Source organism: Neolamprologus brichardi, chromosome 9, assembly GCF_056152115.1.
Source record: "Neolamprologus brichardi isolate AB-2024 chromosome 9, ASM5615211v1, whole genome shotgun sequence".
Classification (NCBI taxonomy): Eukaryota; Metazoa; Chordata; class Actinopteri; order Cichliformes; family Cichlidae; genus Neolamprologus; species Neolamprologus brichardi.
The window spans coordinates 18,481,282-18,498,824 of NC_142112.1; the positions used below are offsets into that span (position 1 = coordinate 18,481,282).

Sequence of the window (17,543 nt, forward strand, 5' to 3'; positions counted from 1 at the left end):
TAGGTTAAAATTAAATCAGAATCTTGCAGGAGGAGGAGAAAAAAAAAAGAGGAGAAGAAGAAATGATTAAAATAATTACAAATTGCGCCCTGACAAGCAAGAGCAAAATTTAGCCCAAAGCCATTTGTCTGTAATTAGTTAATTAATCCTTACACAAATTATGAGCAATAACTCATCAAGCAGGACTCACCCATCAGAAATTCAGCCGACTTGGATTTCTTCTGCTTAGGTTGCTGCAGAGCCTTCTGCTGTAACTTCTGGAGGGAAATTGTTAAATGAATAAATTAGCTGCAGAATGAAGATCATCATTTATGATCCGCAACTAACGCAGTATTTTAAATATGGGACGACACTGAAATGTCATTTAATTTACATCGCCGCTAAAGGGGTCAAGCACTAATTGAACAACAGGAGTGGAAAAGAATTTAATCATAAATAGATAAGAAAAGTTGACATGAATGTGTAATGAAGGTCACATTAAAATACTCCCTCCTTGTTTCTAAAAAGAATGGGCAACAACACTCGCGCCTGGAAAATTATGCATTTTCTTTCTTTCTTTCTTTTTTTCTGCACAAGCTGCATGAGAGTACACCGTCTCGGTGTGCAAATGAGTATGGAAATCCAGGCACACTTCTCATTACTTCCATTCACATGAACTCAACCTAAAAACCCTCAAAGGAGGGAGAGAAGTGGTGTTTAAATAACATTATGTCAGGTCTCCTGCATTTGGTAAAGACAGATTTTTGATGAAGGACTTATTCTTGAAGATGCCGCAAATTTAATATAAATGGCGGCAGGGGGAATACAAAGGCAGGCTAAGTGAACACTCTATTCCGACTTGGAGTTGTAGGTGGTCTTCACTGGTATGAAGTGGAAAGAAAAAAGAAGAAAGGCTATAAGAGAGAAAGTATGGGTTTCTTTGAAATCAAGAGTATGTGGAACAAACCCCGCACTCCCACATTTCTCTCATTTCTGCGGACAAGCAGAACAATAAGAAAGCCGAGGTAAAAAGCATAAGTAGTTGTTTTTGTTATTGATATGTTTACATAAGAATGCGCCATATAAAAGAGCTTCGTTGCTCAGAGCGTATGGAGCTTTTTAAGCATCATTTTATGCAGATTTCAGTGATGAACTGTGCTCATGCCCATGAACAGCATGTATTTGTATACAATATTTAATTTCAAAGGAAAAATCAAGGGGCAGAATGGGTGGGGAGGGCTTATTTCGACTCTAAATGACAGAGCAATTAAAATAGCAGAGGACTACTTCCAGACCAATCTGGTAAGAGGAGTTTTTGTAAATCTGTTTTTACATTCAACAAGCCCTACAGCAAGACATTCATTTATACCACTGAGATTAATGCTTATCTAATTGTAACTTATTTAAAAACCATTTTCTTTTCGACTGGGTACCAATCATTTTCTCTGAGTTGCACATACAAAAATGAGAGACAAATTTGGCATTGGTGAAGATGTCTCCATGTCGTTTCTTTCATTTTCTTCTTCTTCTTCTCTCTCTCCGATTTTTTTTTTTTTTTTTACATTTCAGTAAACAATTTACAGAACTTTCTGCACTAATGTTCAGGTGCATACTCAAATTATCGACATTCCCTGCAACAATTAGAAGAAAATTAATCAGACAGTTCTTTTTTTGCTAATAAAAACGCACACACTCTTCATTTGTACACCAGACGACTTAAATAATATTATCCTGTAAACTAAAGTAGTGATTTGAATAAGCTAAATGGTATTTGCATTCTTTATATGGTATTAAAATGCTGATTGTTATTGGAACCTCAGAGCCAATTCGGAAATCCTTAATGACTAAATATAAAATAATGTCCATCCACACTACATTTTTCCCCCTTGACACTAAAAGCTTGTTGTTCAGCCTTTTAACAACACATACTGTGATTAGAAACATTTCAGATTTGTTTGCTACTGTGATTGATTTTCAGATTCAGACTTTAATGGTCTGCATTTATAAGTCCTTTCAACACAGGTGTTTGCTATTATTGTTCAATGTTTCTCCCAAGGACACTGTGGCATGTGGCTGGGGATTGAACCACAAACCATCTGAAGAGTGGACGTTTAAGATGAAGCCACCCTTTATGCTAACAGCCTAATTAGAAATATCTGCAATATCATTTACTTCATAATTTATAGCAGACTTTACATTTTAAGCACATAACATGAAGGGTTTTTGGCTCTGTTCTTTTTTTCTTTGTTTGTCTTTACACTGGTTGTCCTCAAAGCATATTTTGTATTACTCTGATTTATAAAAGTTCCCATGTTTCTAACTGTGCATAGTGCAGTGGTTCTTAACCTTTTTGGAGGTACCGAACCCCACCATTTTCATATGCACATTCACTGAACCCCTCTTTAGTGAAAAATAAAATAAGATTTTTTTCAAATTCAAGACATATATATGTTTTTTACTGGTGCACAAAATGAGCCGTGCATGTCACGGCGGAGGCTCTGCCGAACCCCTGAGATCGACTCACCGAACCCCTAGGGTTCGATCGAACCCAGGTTAAGAACCACTGGCATAGTGTGATAGCTTCATGCCCTGCAAATAAAGGTGTCAATTTGAATATAAGGTAACCAAGTAAAGAGCCTAGACTCTATATGGTAGCCCCAGACTCAGTGCTCTGGGTGCACATCCTGCCATGTAAAACTCTCTGTCATGAAAGCTAAGAAAGGACTCATTTAAAAAAAAAAAGCCAACTAATTGGTCAGGTGCAGGACTTACTATGCAGTACACTGGGAAATGTGAAAACCAGCCCAAGCCAAAGTTTCTGCTGTTTTCTGTGACTTTGCACAAACATGTGTTAAACTTTTGGAGCCGCACCAAAATTACACGCCAAGAAATTTGGATGTATTATACCATTCACAACAGCCATACTGTAAATAGTAGCACAGCACAACAGGCCCATTCTCTTCCCATCTGAAGGCATCTACATATGCCCCTTTAAATCCACCCACTCCACCTCATTTCACTGTGAAGCACACCAAATGCTTACTTTGCAGCCAACATCGGAAAAAAATCATTTACAACGGGTGACAAAAAAGGAGAATCGTGACTTTTTTCCCTTTCTTTCTTTTTAAATGTGATTGTTGTCAAAAGGAATTGAGCACAACAATGCCTTGTTCAGTTCTTGTTGCATTCAAAGGCATAGCTAGAAGGGCTTGGGGAAGACCGCTCGCTGCTAGGGGCTGGTGGGCACAGACCAGCTAGAAAGTGAATTTTGCATACTGTACGGATCATCGCCCAGTTCAGCCCAGTCACATTGAATCTGCCATCAACCAATTGTGCTTCATGAAACCGTCAACCCTCATTTACGTCTGCCTGTTTTCTTCCCCACACAGCTGTAAACAAGGCCCCAGCTTTGAGCTGTCTTCCTCTGTCCCTGCGCGCTGCTTGCCAGGGGAGAGTAGACAGCAAAACCTTGTCTTCACTGAGCTACTTAAAGCTACCATTTCCAGACAAGCACCCTGCGCACTAGGCAAAGGATTCAGGGACAAGAGTGATTCTGGAAGTGACAAGAGTTTTAAGAGCTTTACACAGAGATCCCATAATGTGTTTTGTGTCTTCACTGAGCTCCAACTTGTACCTAAAAATAATTTCTTATTTGTCTTGATCAACACAGTTTGAATCCAAGGGTATGATACACACAGCAAGTAAAGTCATTAATATACATATATGTGCGACTACACATCATAACTCCACGCAATAAAACAATATGACAGGCAAAAGTTGAGCCTTGCTAAATCAATGACCACTTTTGTTTTCATGTTGACAAAGTCTCTTTTTATCTATCCACATAATAAAAATGGTTATATTGATAAAATGTCATAAGAATAATTAAAACATCTACAAAGCATCTCTATTTAAATGAATGTAGATAAGGTTAGCATTTTGTTTCAAAAGCATACAAAGCCAATTCTACCCTTAAAATGTGAAACCGTCTCAATTTATAGAGCAGCCTTATATGTGCATGGTAATTGTGACCCGCCAAACAGTTTCTTCTAAACAACAACCGCGTCAGTTGGTGTAGACAGAAAACATAATTAGTATTCAAGCTTAATTAATCTACGCTGGCCCCCTTTAAGTGAATTAGTCAATTATTTATGCATGTGTGCTCCTTTGATGCTAACAGATTATGTATGTTGCTGGAAAAAAACCTTGAAAAATGACTTTGAAAACTTTCTACCATAAAATGTCACTACAAGCTTTTGTACCGACTTAGAAATGTCATTGAAGGGCATGAATTCTGAATGGATGTGAAAACATAAACTGCAGAGAATCTGTAAATTCTTATTGTTGCCAAATTTTTAGATAAGTCGTCTAAACGCTGCAATTCCAAAATCCAGGGAAAAATACAGAACAAATACCAAAATAATGCCAGTAAATATGAGCCAAATATGCTCTTTTTGTCCTAATCCATGGAATGGAAATCTAACACAGGTCGGATCAAGGTCTTTCCTAGGATCATGGGAACTCCTTGGGATTTTCAAGAGCCTTTTTGTTTTTACCCTTGAGAACCAGGCACTGGCCTCTGCATCTCTCAGTCCCCCCCCATTGAAAACCCAGAGGCAGCACAGAGGAATGCTAAATGTCAATGGTCAGGCTGCTCCAGCACCTTGAGAGAGAGGGAGAGCTGGAGGTACAAGGATTTGACCTCGCTGTGTTCAGTCACACTGTTATGAGGGCCAGAAGTGAAACTGTACTCACACTGCCAAAGGTGTCCATCTCCACAAACTGCAAAAGATCATCACTGGCTGACCCTGATTTCTGAACTTAGACCAGGCCTAAAAAAAACAGAATGTGTGAAAAATGGTGGAAAAAAAATAAAGTTAAACCAAGGCTCATGAAAAACTAAAAATAAATAAAAAGCGCAAAGAGATGCTGCTATTGACTTAATTTCAAACTTTAAATTTGCCTCTTATTTTAAAGCATACCTATATTATTAGAGCTATAAATCAAAAAAAGGTTTATTTGAATGTGCGTACGAAAGCCTTTACTGCAGCACACACAGCAGTACACACTCTCCTCCTGCTTGTGTGCTTAAAACCGTTATCTCTGCAATGCATCTCAGAGAATGTAGGACACTAAACACCATTTATTATCACAGATAACAAATTATTTGCCTTGATTATTCAAAGTGTTTATTCATTTACATCTGATACAATATCATTTGGTATTTTTATCGTCTTTTCCTATGGTAATTCACATGGCTTGCACAAGTTTCTGCTGAAATAGCAAAACAAACCCCAGGCAAAATGTGAAAGATTATCCCATACCATGCGAGCTAGGATGAAATGCTATACTTTTTCACACTGAACACTGCTCCACTGGGTGTGATTGAAAAACATGTAAAGCTATTGAATCTGTGGTTTGTATATGTGAGGGAAAATGAGTGTTGTAACAAGTGGGCCAGTGTTTTTGTAATTGTTTCAAATTACACTCGACGTAATAACTCAGTGAAAGCGGAGCCAGTGTGCGGTCCGCGCACATTAACTAGGCAAAGACCACAGGATATCCATGCACCTTATCACGGCCCACAAAAAAAGAGAAAAAGAAAAAGGAAAGGAAAAAGCGATCGCGTAAACAACTGTGGAGAGTAAAACTTTTCAGCTACATTTCCAGCTGCATCTATTTGTGTCTAATGGCGCTTATCACCAGAAGAAGGATAATACTTTTAGATAAAGAGGTGCTTTGTAGCATTTCCTGTACATGTGTATTTTATTGAATTAAAGACACCCTAACATTCCTGTTTTTAATTTGGTGAACTGTTTTTCTGGCATTGTGTGTTTGCATGTGTGTGTGTGTGTGTGCAAACGTTTTACACAGGCTGTAAAATTGTGATGCTGTGAGAAAAATAAGTCCATTAGTAGTTAAAACTAAACACCCTCTGCCAAATACTGAGATTGCCAGTACTCTTGTTAACCATATAAAGGACTGGCTCACTTTTCTGCTTTCTGTCAACAGCCATATGTGAATATATTACAGCACTGCACAACAAACCCCCAAAGTCCAGGAAGTTTAATGCACTTTCTGGACGTTTTTTTTTTTTTTTGCTAGTATCAATCCAAAAAAAAGACAAGAAGTTTGGAGTTCTCTGCTGTGTTAATTTAACTCATGTGTTTACTGAGCAATACACCCATGCAAACACACTCTGCCGACACAAGCCAGGGTGCAGCTAAATGATCTATATACGGTTTCCTGCAATTGCATTTGTTTTTGACCTGCACACCACAAAACTGTTCAATCACAGCAAAATGGTGGGAACAAGCAGCTCGGTTCAGAGTTTAAAAAGACAACGCTGCCGTCGATTGATTGCTGTTTTAAATTCTGGAACTGAAAATGTTTCGGCATTTAAAGAACTTTTTCACGACTTTTTCTGGACCTTTCCACACAAAGCAGCATTTTAAAGGTTTTCTCTCAAAACTTTTTAAGAGTTAAACTTTATTCGCATAAATTCAAACACTGAATATATTAAATAAGGAGCTTGTGCTTTACCCTAGACGTCTAAAATAGTGACAGCACTAATATGAACAATGGATCTACTGATTAAAAATACCGCAAGTGTGTGCATTGTTCCTCAGGAATGTCACTATATTTGACCTGCAACCTTTTTCCATCTACTTCTTTCGCCCTGAGAAAGACCATCTCCTCTGTCATCTAGTCAGCTAAGCTCAATCAGCCCCTAATCCAGAATGACAGTGGGATCAGTGTTTGCAGTAGACAAGGCACTTCCCCTTTTTTTGAGGCATGGTGTGACCTGAAATCTTCCCTGACATTTTTTTTTTCCGTTTCCACAAACACGAATCGGGGCTGTAATTCAATAGTCACAAAGAGACAGGCCATCGCGCACCAAAGAATATTTTATTTGCTTGCAGACAGAAGCCTTTTCTTGTTCTTTGACAACCGTCAGTCTCCCCCAAAACACACAGTTCACACGGCTGACAATAAGAGTCAAAAAAGGGGCCAGGCTTTTACCATTTTGCATGCATATTTACTTTAAATGTGCTCTTTGCATTTTATAAATTCATAGTAACATAAGAAACAATCCCTTTTTCTGAGTTCTGTCAAACTGCTCCTCTTCAGGTAAATTAAAAGCAGGTAAGAAGGCTTTTCACTAAACTATGTAATTTGATCTGAATGGATTATTAAGCCAAACTTTTGCAAATAACTAGCACACCATAACAGTAACTGAATACATAGATATTGTTATTACTTAGGATTAAGAGGTATGTTACCTTGTGAAGTCAGAATCCTCCCTCTTTATGGTTAGCTACACCTCAGTCGCCAAGGCGATAGTGACGCAGGTCCTAACAGCAGGCCCTTACACTTGGTGTCAGATGACCTCCTCATGTTCACTTTCACTGGGTGAAAGTACACGCGTCCGGTTTTAAACTTTTTATATCTGAAAGATAGCACACAATTCATTATTCGAGAGCGGCAAGATGATTGTTATGAATACGACATGAATGACAGAAGCAGGAACTGTGAGTTATCCAATTTCACATTTTGGGGAAGGACATTTCTGACAGTTTGTGGCAACCCATGACCAACACCATTAAGCTGGCAAGATAAAGTCTGGTCAGTGCAATAGTTTCATCTAACAGATGGCATCACTGCTCAACAAGGCTGAATTATTAATGTGGAGTGCGGTACGGTGCTTCTTCAAACAAATGTTTACATATAGTTTCACCTGAACAAAAGTACGAAACTTCCCCCTTTTGTCATCGCTCAGTGTCGATTCCAGTGAACCTCCCAAACTGACGTTAAAGTGCTCGTGCTGCTGTGTAAACATCCATTATGTAGTATGTGACAATTCACACGAGTCGCATGCATTATTTAAAGGAAAGTGCAGACAAATGTATTTCTCAGCCAAAGAAAACCAAGCAAGCTTTACAGCTGCTATGAAGGATAGTCACAAAATGCCCAGCGGATTGGCCCATTCATGTTTGGCATAAGGCATATTAACACTAATGTCTCCTTAAAACAGATCATGAACTACTAATGCTTCCCTTAGAACAAACAGTCAGCCTCTGTTTTATTTATGACTGCAAAGCCATCAGGCCATTGGTGGCCTTTTCAACTGAGGAAGAGAGATTGCTCATATGTATCAGCAATGAATAGCCCTCATTTGTTTTTTGCCACTACGGAGTCACTGTTTTGTTTTATCAAAAGTTTATGATAGCTGCTGTGAACACTCTGAGTTCATTCAGGGGACCCGTATCACACTCTTTCTTTGGTTAATGAACAAAGCCGAAAGCAATCAGAAGTTAACTACGAACAACAACGCATCATTAATGCACGTTTGAATCAAAAGCAGTATTTACAGGATCTATATTACAAACCTCTGGGATTTTTACATTTGTTTAATTTTATTTTTGCTTATTAAGCTGGTTAAATATATTCTAAATAAGATGCCCACCGATTTGGACCTCCCATTTTCTGCCTAAGCTGTCATTGATCGTTTATGCGATTAAATATAGACCTAAATCTCCATCTTATCCAATTAATTCTCTTTGCAGGCATGAGAGTGGCTAATGATGTTATCTTACCTAATTAACCTGTATAGGGATTCAACTCCAGGACAGGGGATTGTTCATCCTTCATCCAAGTGTTCATTATTATCATTACAATCATTATCATAAAAGGGCCAACTTATGATGTTGGCCATTCCACCACTATTAATCTAGATTGAGTCTTTTTTTCTCATTTTGGGGAGGGGGATCCTTTGGGTCATTTTTAATTATCACTAAAAGAATGGGAATTCTTGCAAAGCTGAGTAAGTTCAGTTGTGGTCACAGCAATCACTGAAATCCCACGAGGCCACATTACGCGAATGTGATCCGACTGTCTATGACTGAAGGGACATTTCAGATTTTTGCTGTGTTTAGGGCCCCGTGTCCCAAATACATTGAAACTGTTTCTACAGCTTTCTGTCAGCTTTCCATTTGAGTGTGGGCTTCAACCTATTAACTCCGCATACTTGAAGAAGATCAATAGCCTTCATTGGGCCATGTGTCATTAGCTAATCGGATATTGATGAGGGTATTGACACACACCTAATTAATCTCAGGCCTGGTGCTGGCTTTCATATGTTTCCTTAATTATGCACTTCATCTTAGTCCCAACACATCAGCAGATTTCTGCTTCCTGTGTGACAGTGAGTAAAAGTTACCTGTCAAGTCTCACTCTAGCATTTAAAGTTTTTCTTCCTATGTTGCTCTTTTAAAACTGGTATTAATTTTAGGAGCACTGAGTAAACAAGCATGTTAAGCACATTAAGTTCTGAGTCAGTTTCCTAAACCTAGTATTATTGTAATCATTGCCAGGGAAATCCTATTAATATAACCTAAATGTTAATATGTTTAAGTTCTAATACAAACTTATATTCGGTGTCACATGTTTTTTTTACATCCCCTATATTGTTTGTGTTCACTTGTCTGCACTGGTGAAAGCATCTTCCTGCATACATGGCACAAGTTTAATGTGAAGAATGAGTAAAGCATGCCAGCTTTATGCATGTGTGCACAGAAAGCATGCATACACACGATATATAGGTAGGAGGACCTATGCATTCATGTGCACGTCTTTGCACAAACTTTCATATACGTTCACATGTGCTTTTTGTGCAGCTGCATATGTATATCTGTTGTGTTGAAACATCCCGGCTGATCAATAGAACAGCGCGCTGGTGTACAGATGAGAGAGCACCTGAAGGTGACCCTGACTACTGGCATCACCACAGGGCTCCAATAAGCTGCTCCTCAACCGCTGCTCTGCAAACCACAAATCTCCAACTTTTAGCCTGCTGCTGTTGGTTTGATTATTGTTTATAGATACAGCCGAGAATTAAAGCATGGCCCGCAGGCAGCATAATTATTTACAGCTGAAAACTCATATCATTACCAGCATGCTCCTAATTGCCAGAAGTAATATCAATGTTAGTTGATTAAGCTTATTTTTTTCATCTTCACTCTCTGTAATGTGCAGAGATTGTTTTCCCTCAGCATATGGGGTGACGGTTTATCTCAATACAGCTGTTCATCTGGCTTCACTTCTATTTTTTTTTCCCCCCCGCTGTTCATTCCAAAATACAATATTGTGGTATCTTCAGAGGGTAGAGATCGATTGCTCTACTTTTTGTATTTTGCTCACAAGGTCAAAGAAAACACAAGAGATTCATCCTTCATTGCTCAAAAATAATTTATCTCTGTAAAGATTTTCCCTAAATAGACACAGATGTGACTTACAGGAGCAATTGCACATTCTGACTCAAGGTGATGTCAGAGTTACAGAGAAAGGTCCAGCGAGATGTAAACCTACCGTTAATTCACAATCGAATGATTAATTCAAACAAATGTTTCTTTGGCCTGGACCTCTCTCCCTTTGCTATGGACTTGTCAAAATATTTCACCCTGTATTTAAGGCAGCAAGAAAGATGAGGCTATTAATAACATCGCCCATGAAGGGAAAATATATAAACCTTGAAGGCTACATTATTATTCGCATGTACTGTAGATTACTCAAACATGAATGTGGCGCTGCAGCACCATAAACCTATTTCTTGGATCCAAGTATAGGAAACTGATGTAAAAAAAAAAAAGTTTATACTGTTGTTTTATGCTAAATGTTAAAATTAAAAAGGATGAAACACTGATCTGTATTATATACTGTTTATCTGAAACTGCCTCCTATGCGTGTACATAATGCCTTAACAGCCACCAGGTTACTGGGAATCTGTTCAGTGTTAAGGGCAAGGTTTGGGGTCTGTGTGCGTTTTTACAGAAATGGAAAAAAGCTTTTCACAGAGAAACTGTAATGGCAAAATCTATGACATTTTTTTTATTTCAACGTCCTCTAATATAGAAAAACCTGCCTTTTAAAACAATACCCAACTGTAACCCTAAACCTTGACAAGTCATTGGTGACCTGTTGGATTTTATAGGTAAGTGAAACTGGAAAAGGTGTTGCTAAGAGTAAGTGTTAGTGCAATTCTGTCAAAAAAGAAAAAAAATTCTGTATCTATTGTCAAGATTTTTTTTTTCTGAATTCGCTTTGCTGTCTCTTTCACCGTAGAGTTCATGTAGATCTATAAGAGTGGGAGTGAGTGACATTTTTTTTTAAAGTGGCTTGCATGTAAAACCTCAACTTTGGTTTCATCAATCTCGAGAAAAATTGCTGTAGAAGGAAACTTGCTTTACACGATGCACCATAAGCACATGTGAACTCACTTTAAAATTTCACATCACTTATTTTGAATGCCTCAAATGTCAAAGAGAAAACTGACGTGGCCCTAAAGGATTGCGTCTATAAGGGAGTTAATCACAAGAATCCTTCTCCTGTTTCTATGGTTAAAATTGTGCAGAGGAGTGGAATAATTTTTAAAAGGGCAATGCAAATAGTGATTAAAAGTGTGCCTAGGGTCATCATTAGGGCATGATCTCACAGAAATTGAGAGGAAGAGGGACGTGTTTGAGAAACATTTTGGTGACCAACAAGGGGCTTTTCACATGCAAATGACTCCATATGACAAGAATTTATTATTTATTATTTTTGACAGGCAGTGAGTCTGCCCCTTTTGATGAGCACCCAAAATGCTTCAGGAAATTAGACAATTGTTAGGAAACTTTGTGCTATAAATACATTGTTTTTCTTTCTTTGCCATTTATTCTGAAATACAGCGAAGACATGTCAGAGTGAAGGACTTATGATCTCTTTTTAAAGATCAGGAAGCCAGAGGCTGCACTCTGTTAGTGGCTCAAAGGGTTGGCATGTATAGGATACGATAAGAAATAAAGTCTGAGACATGAGTGAACATACAAGTTTGGCTTTATCGATTGCTGCAACTTAACTTTGGTGACTCACAGCAAACATCAAAAGAAATATTTAATATAAAACCGTACTGCTGCTTGGTGATTGGTTATATTTAGCTTAAAGTATCTTAAGTTTATTGACTTATTTGAACAACTAAACATCAAACATGTAACTAAAACATGACATACAACATCGTGTAAAAGTCTTAAGCAGCCAAACTTTCTTTTAATTTGTAATTCATCACTTTATAAGAATTATAAAGTGATAAATCCAAATTTAAAATTTCGGTTCAAATCATCAATATATGTGGAGAAGTCCGGGAGAGAGGTACAACAATGAGTGTGTGCCATCTGGAAAGCATCTGATTGGCAGCAGCTTCATTTTTCAGCATGACAATGAATGCAAACACAGTAATGCAGTAAAATCATACCTGGATATAAAAACACACAATGAAAGACTTCCTGTCGGGGATTGGCCTCCCCAGAGCCTAAACCTCAACATTACTTAAGCAGTGTGGGATCATCTCGACAGAGAATAGAACAAACAAGCAAAAGAAGAAGAGCTCTGAATGCCAATTAAAGAAGCCTGGAGAACTATTCCTGAAGACCACTTAAAGAAATTACAAGAAAGCTTGACTAAGAAAGCATGTTTTGAAGAAGAATTGATGTTAAGGCTTGCTGGAATTGTACAAACTCTGTTTTGGCTTGTAAATTGTATTTCCTTGTATATTTGGGCATGTTCCAATCTAATGCCCTTTGTTTGCAATAAAAAGTGCAATTACATTAATATGTTCATTAATAAATTCTAATTGAATTACAATCCTAACTGTACTGTAATGACACTAAATTATTCCTATAATATATAATAGTGGGAGTAGTTACTTGGGTTTTAAAACCTGACATCAGGTGTGATCACTGCAGATCAGAGTAAATCCAGACATTTTTCCCCTATTAAGTACAGTTTAATTCCTATTATATACACACAGTTGCAAAGCTGGACGAGCTTCTGCTTAGAAAAACCTTCTGTATTCCTGTTTAACTTCATTTCTGAAAAAAAAAAAGGTTCCTCAATAACATAATCTCAAACTTTAACGGTCATTAGAACTGTATGAGAATTGTTAACTCGTTGGGTTTGAAAGATTGATTTGATTTGATTGAATCTTTATTTTGAACATGTTGAAAAAGTACAACAACATAGAATTAAAAAGAGACAAACAAACAAAGCAAAACGAAAGGAAAACGAGCAACCACAACTACAAATAACTTTCATGTTCAAAAAGGAGCAGGAAGAAGCATACGCTTATTTAATCCCACCCCTTTTCCACTATCTAGTAATCAACAGTCTACAGAAATACCTCCTTGCAATTACATTATATGTCATGTGTATTTTTATTTATTTATTTATTTATTATATATCTATCCATACATATATACACATACACACATATACACATATACACATTTTTAATAACCCCAGTAACACCTCAAAGGATACACAACCTACAGATATATATACTCATACCAACATACCCGTGCACCCACACACACCTATCTACCTCCTCCCTGTACCCTGCAAAAACCATATCCTTAAACCACTTTTTAAATTGAGCCATGCTTGGACATTGCTTCATGTCTTTACTTAGTCTGTTCCACAGCTTCACTCCACACACAGAGATGCAAAAACTTTTTAATGTTGTACGGATACGAGGATGTTTTAAATTTAATTCCCCCCTCAAATTGTATCCCCGTTCCCTTTTAGAAAACAGTTTTAGAATACTGTCAGGAAGCAGGTTATTTATTGCTTTATATATAATTTGTGCAGTGAGAAAATGAACCAGATCTGTGAATTTTAGAATTTTTGATTTTAAGAATAGTGGATTTGTATGATCTCAGTAACCAGTTTTATGCATTATCCTTATGGCCCTTTTTTGTAATATAAAGACTGATGATAGCGAACATTTGTAAGTATTGCCCCAAACCTCTGCACAGTAATGCAAATACGGTGCAATCAGGGAACAATAGTAAATATGGAGGGATTTGTGGTCCAGAATGTGTTATTTGTTATTTATATGATTCATACTTCCAGTTTAATTTATCATCTATAATCACATCAAGAAACTTTTGTTCAAGTACTCTTTCAATTTCCACACCATCTATATGAATCTGCACTTGTGCATTTCTAAGGGAATTCCCAAATAAGATTATTTTAGTTTTACTTAGATTTAGCAAAAGTTTGTTCCTGTTAAACCATTTTTTCATTTTGCACATTTCTGAAGTAATTGTATCCAGCAGCTCCTTTAGATTCCCCCCAGAACAAAAAATATTTGTGTCGTCTGCAAATGATACTAATTTTAATATATCAGATGCCTTACAAATATCATTTATATAAATAATAAATAATTTTGGACCCAGTACAGAGCCTTGTGGAACACCGCAAGCAATGTCCAAGCATGATGAGGAACGGACACCCAGCTTCACAAATTGTTTCCTGTCACTTTAATAATTTTTCACCCAGTGCAGTACAACCCCCTTTATCCCATACCGTTCCAGTTTATTAATTAATATGTCATGATTGATTGTGTCGAATGCTTTCTTGAGATCCTGAAATAATCCAGCTGCATACTGTTTCTGATCTATAGCATTTGTAATCTCCTCAATTGATTCGATTAATGCCAGAGATGTTGATCTTTTTGATCTGAATCCATATTGACTGTCAGAGAGTAATTTATATTTATCTAAGAATTTGTCTAATCATTTATTAAACAGGTTTTCTAGGATTTTCAGTTTATTCTTCTTGACATTCAACAGTTTACCCTGTCAAACAACTTTCTAATGTTGTGATGCTTTGTATTAAATTATAGACAGATAGTATACATAGTATACATTACTGTCATTATTTCCTGACAGTCATGCCTTCACATTCAATGTGAACAGTAAGAACTGCTGTGTTCCACAGAAATGCCTGTGTATGTAAGACAACTTAATTAAATATTCCGAGAGGATGTGTGCTTAATTTTTTGAAATCTCAAAAAGTGACTCTAGAAAATACTGTACGCAAGGTTTCTGAAGTTTATTTAAACCAGTTCATCAATGGCTCACAAGGACATATTCTGTTTTAATTAATGTACCAGGAAATAGTTGAGCTGTCCAGGTTAACCACTTTCTGTAACAGCAGCTGATTGCCTCAAATGAGTTCAACCATGATGTCTGAGGTTGTTAGCTAACCCACACGTGTGTCTAAATTTCTAGGAGTACGTTTGAAATGTTAATGTCCAATGAGCAACTCCTCTTAGCTTGTCTTCAGTGGACATGCAACACTGACCCTAAAGGCAGTAGCAAGCTCATTGGACTATTCATAGACTATGTGTCCTCTGCCTCTTGCCTTTTAAGTTTTTTAAAGGGTATAATGTTCACTCTGTGAGTTTAACCTAGATCTCTTTTGAACTTTTAATGATCTATTTCCTACAGTTAATGATTCAACACTCGGTTTACTGCTCTGTGTGTGCACTGACATATTAACGCACAAGGGAAGCAAGGACACATTGAGAACTAGGAGTTCTCTGGGGTAAAATTGCATTTTTCTCTGTTTGTGTCACTCTCAAACTCAGTGGATGTTGTAGATTTCAAAATTGGTATGTGTATAAAGGTTCTTTTCAAAATAAGACTTGAAATTTGTCACAAATTTTTAAGACCAGCAGCTAACTAAGCTGCTCAAGCCACAGAAGGCTACATGAGTATTAATCAAAAATAAATAATTAAAGGTTCTACAAAATATCACATCATTTAGTGGCTTACATACTTAATGATTTATTTATTTACAATCATGTAAACATCTATCAGATCAAAAATCAACAGATTTCTACAAAAATATTATTTCACACAGAGCCTGGTGTTTTGCAGTCACTGTTTAGGATGTTTAATAGGTGATAATATATATCTCCCTCCCACGGCTTTACTGATAGCTGGCCTGATCCATGACAGAAGTGAGCTGCTACCCTGGACTGCCTGCTGTAGTTCTCTTCCTTTCATTTTCCAAATCTCTTGTTTCTTGGGATTGTGGCAATTGCTGAATACAAAAGCAGTAATTAAGGGTTAATTAGCATCAAATGAATATGCAACATTTAAGGTTTAAAGACATTTGATCAATAACAGTGACCGACACTGATTTAGGTTTGTGACTTGCATTTTTGAATTGTAATTTTTTTTGGAGAATGCTAGGAATATTTCAGTCTGATGATGAGCAAATTATCCAAACTATTCAGGGCATCAACTCTGTCATCTCTGTTGTATTTTTCCTCTGCAGCATGTCACGCAATTTGCTGCTACTCATGTCTTGCAGAGTCGCACAAATTTTGCATCAACAACACCAAACAAAATGAACGAATATATTCGTTCATTTTGTTTGTACTGCTACATTGTCCACTCAGAGCAAAAGCCCAACCTCATGAAGCACCCACAGAACCAGACACCTGGTTTGTCCGCTCTGACTAGATGTGTTTACGTTGTTTTCATCCAAAATAATAATGATAATTATTAAAAAGTATTTGTGTAGAAAAATAATCACCTAATTCTTTCAGCCATCAAACAAAGAGACTGACTGAGCTCACGCGTTGCTTTTTATAAGCTAAAAGTGGATTATCATTGCTTGTGTTTGGCTGGCTGTATTAAATTGATTGATAGCACATGGATGAGGCTAGGGCAAACACCATCATTACCTGGCTCACCAGAAAAAAGCAGCTTAGAGACATAATGGCGGTCGATTGGCAGGCTTAGCTGCTTATGTGTGCTCTGGCAAAGTTATAAAAATATAGTTGCTGGAAATGACATTCTTTAATTGGGAATTGTGTGCTATGGGCAAAATTTAAGATTAAAATTGAAATAAAAAAAGAAAACACAAAAAACTGTCTTGCAAAAAGTGCACTTACCAAGGAAGAGGCCAAAAGGACAGGTGCTTGAGCACCACTGTCAAGACTCCTCCCAGAAACACGTGACTTGAATATGGCTACATGACCTCATTGTCTTTACATCTTGAACATATTACAAAATAACCTTTAACATTAGCTAATCTCAAGGCAATAGCAGAGGTGAGTAAACAATATATGAAAGAAAATGGTAGCCCACACAGCAACTTCTTGTGGGTTTTTGTTGTTTACTTTATTGTTTAATTTTGCAGGGACACCATAGCTTTGCAAGTAGCTGTAACAGAGTAAGCTAGCAGCTTTCTAGCATTGAGCAGTCAGATATAAATAGCCCAAATAAAAAGGCAGTCAGAAAGAAGACTGGGATATAGGTAAAAATTTAAGCTATAAGGATTGTAAGCTAGCTCCTTTAGTGGTTATGAGAAAACCACAAGTTTCTTTTCAATTTGATTTCCCAAATTAATTTTCCACATATACTAGCTAGGCAGCTCCTTCATGTCAGTACAAAAAAAAGAGGTTTCAATGGGGATTATGTGCTCTCATAGGAATGTGAAAGTCTACAACAAGATATTAATGCTATATGTTTTGGCATTTGCCTTGACAGCATTCACGCAGACACATAATTAACACCCAAAAGTCATAAGTGATGGATTCTCGAGAATGCAGTCTCTAAAGCTGGGTAATCCATTGTTTGTTTGCTGTGAGATGAGCAGCATTAATAGCTACTGTGTAGAAGATGTTTAACCATAGCTGAAAAGTACATAAAAGGCTGGAGTCAACATTCATT

The 17,543-nt window shown here is 37.2% G+C and overlaps 1 protein-coding gene across 1 annotated transcript in view; it reads right to left on the minus strand.

Moving 5' to 3' along the window:
• ofcc1 (orofacial cleft 1 candidate 1) overlaps positions 1 to 17,543 on the minus strand; it is a 136,580-nt gene that overhangs the window by 71,090 nt on the left and 47,947 nt on the right. The window contains exons 3-4 of the mRNA XM_087845507.1: positions 374 to 396; positions 187 to 257 (exon numbers count right to left, since the gene is read on the minus strand). Coding sequence (XP_087701633.1) covers positions 187 to 257; positions 374 to 396 — 94 coding nt within the window. The remainder of the gene's footprint in view (positions 1 to 186; positions 258 to 373; positions 397 to 17,543) is intronic.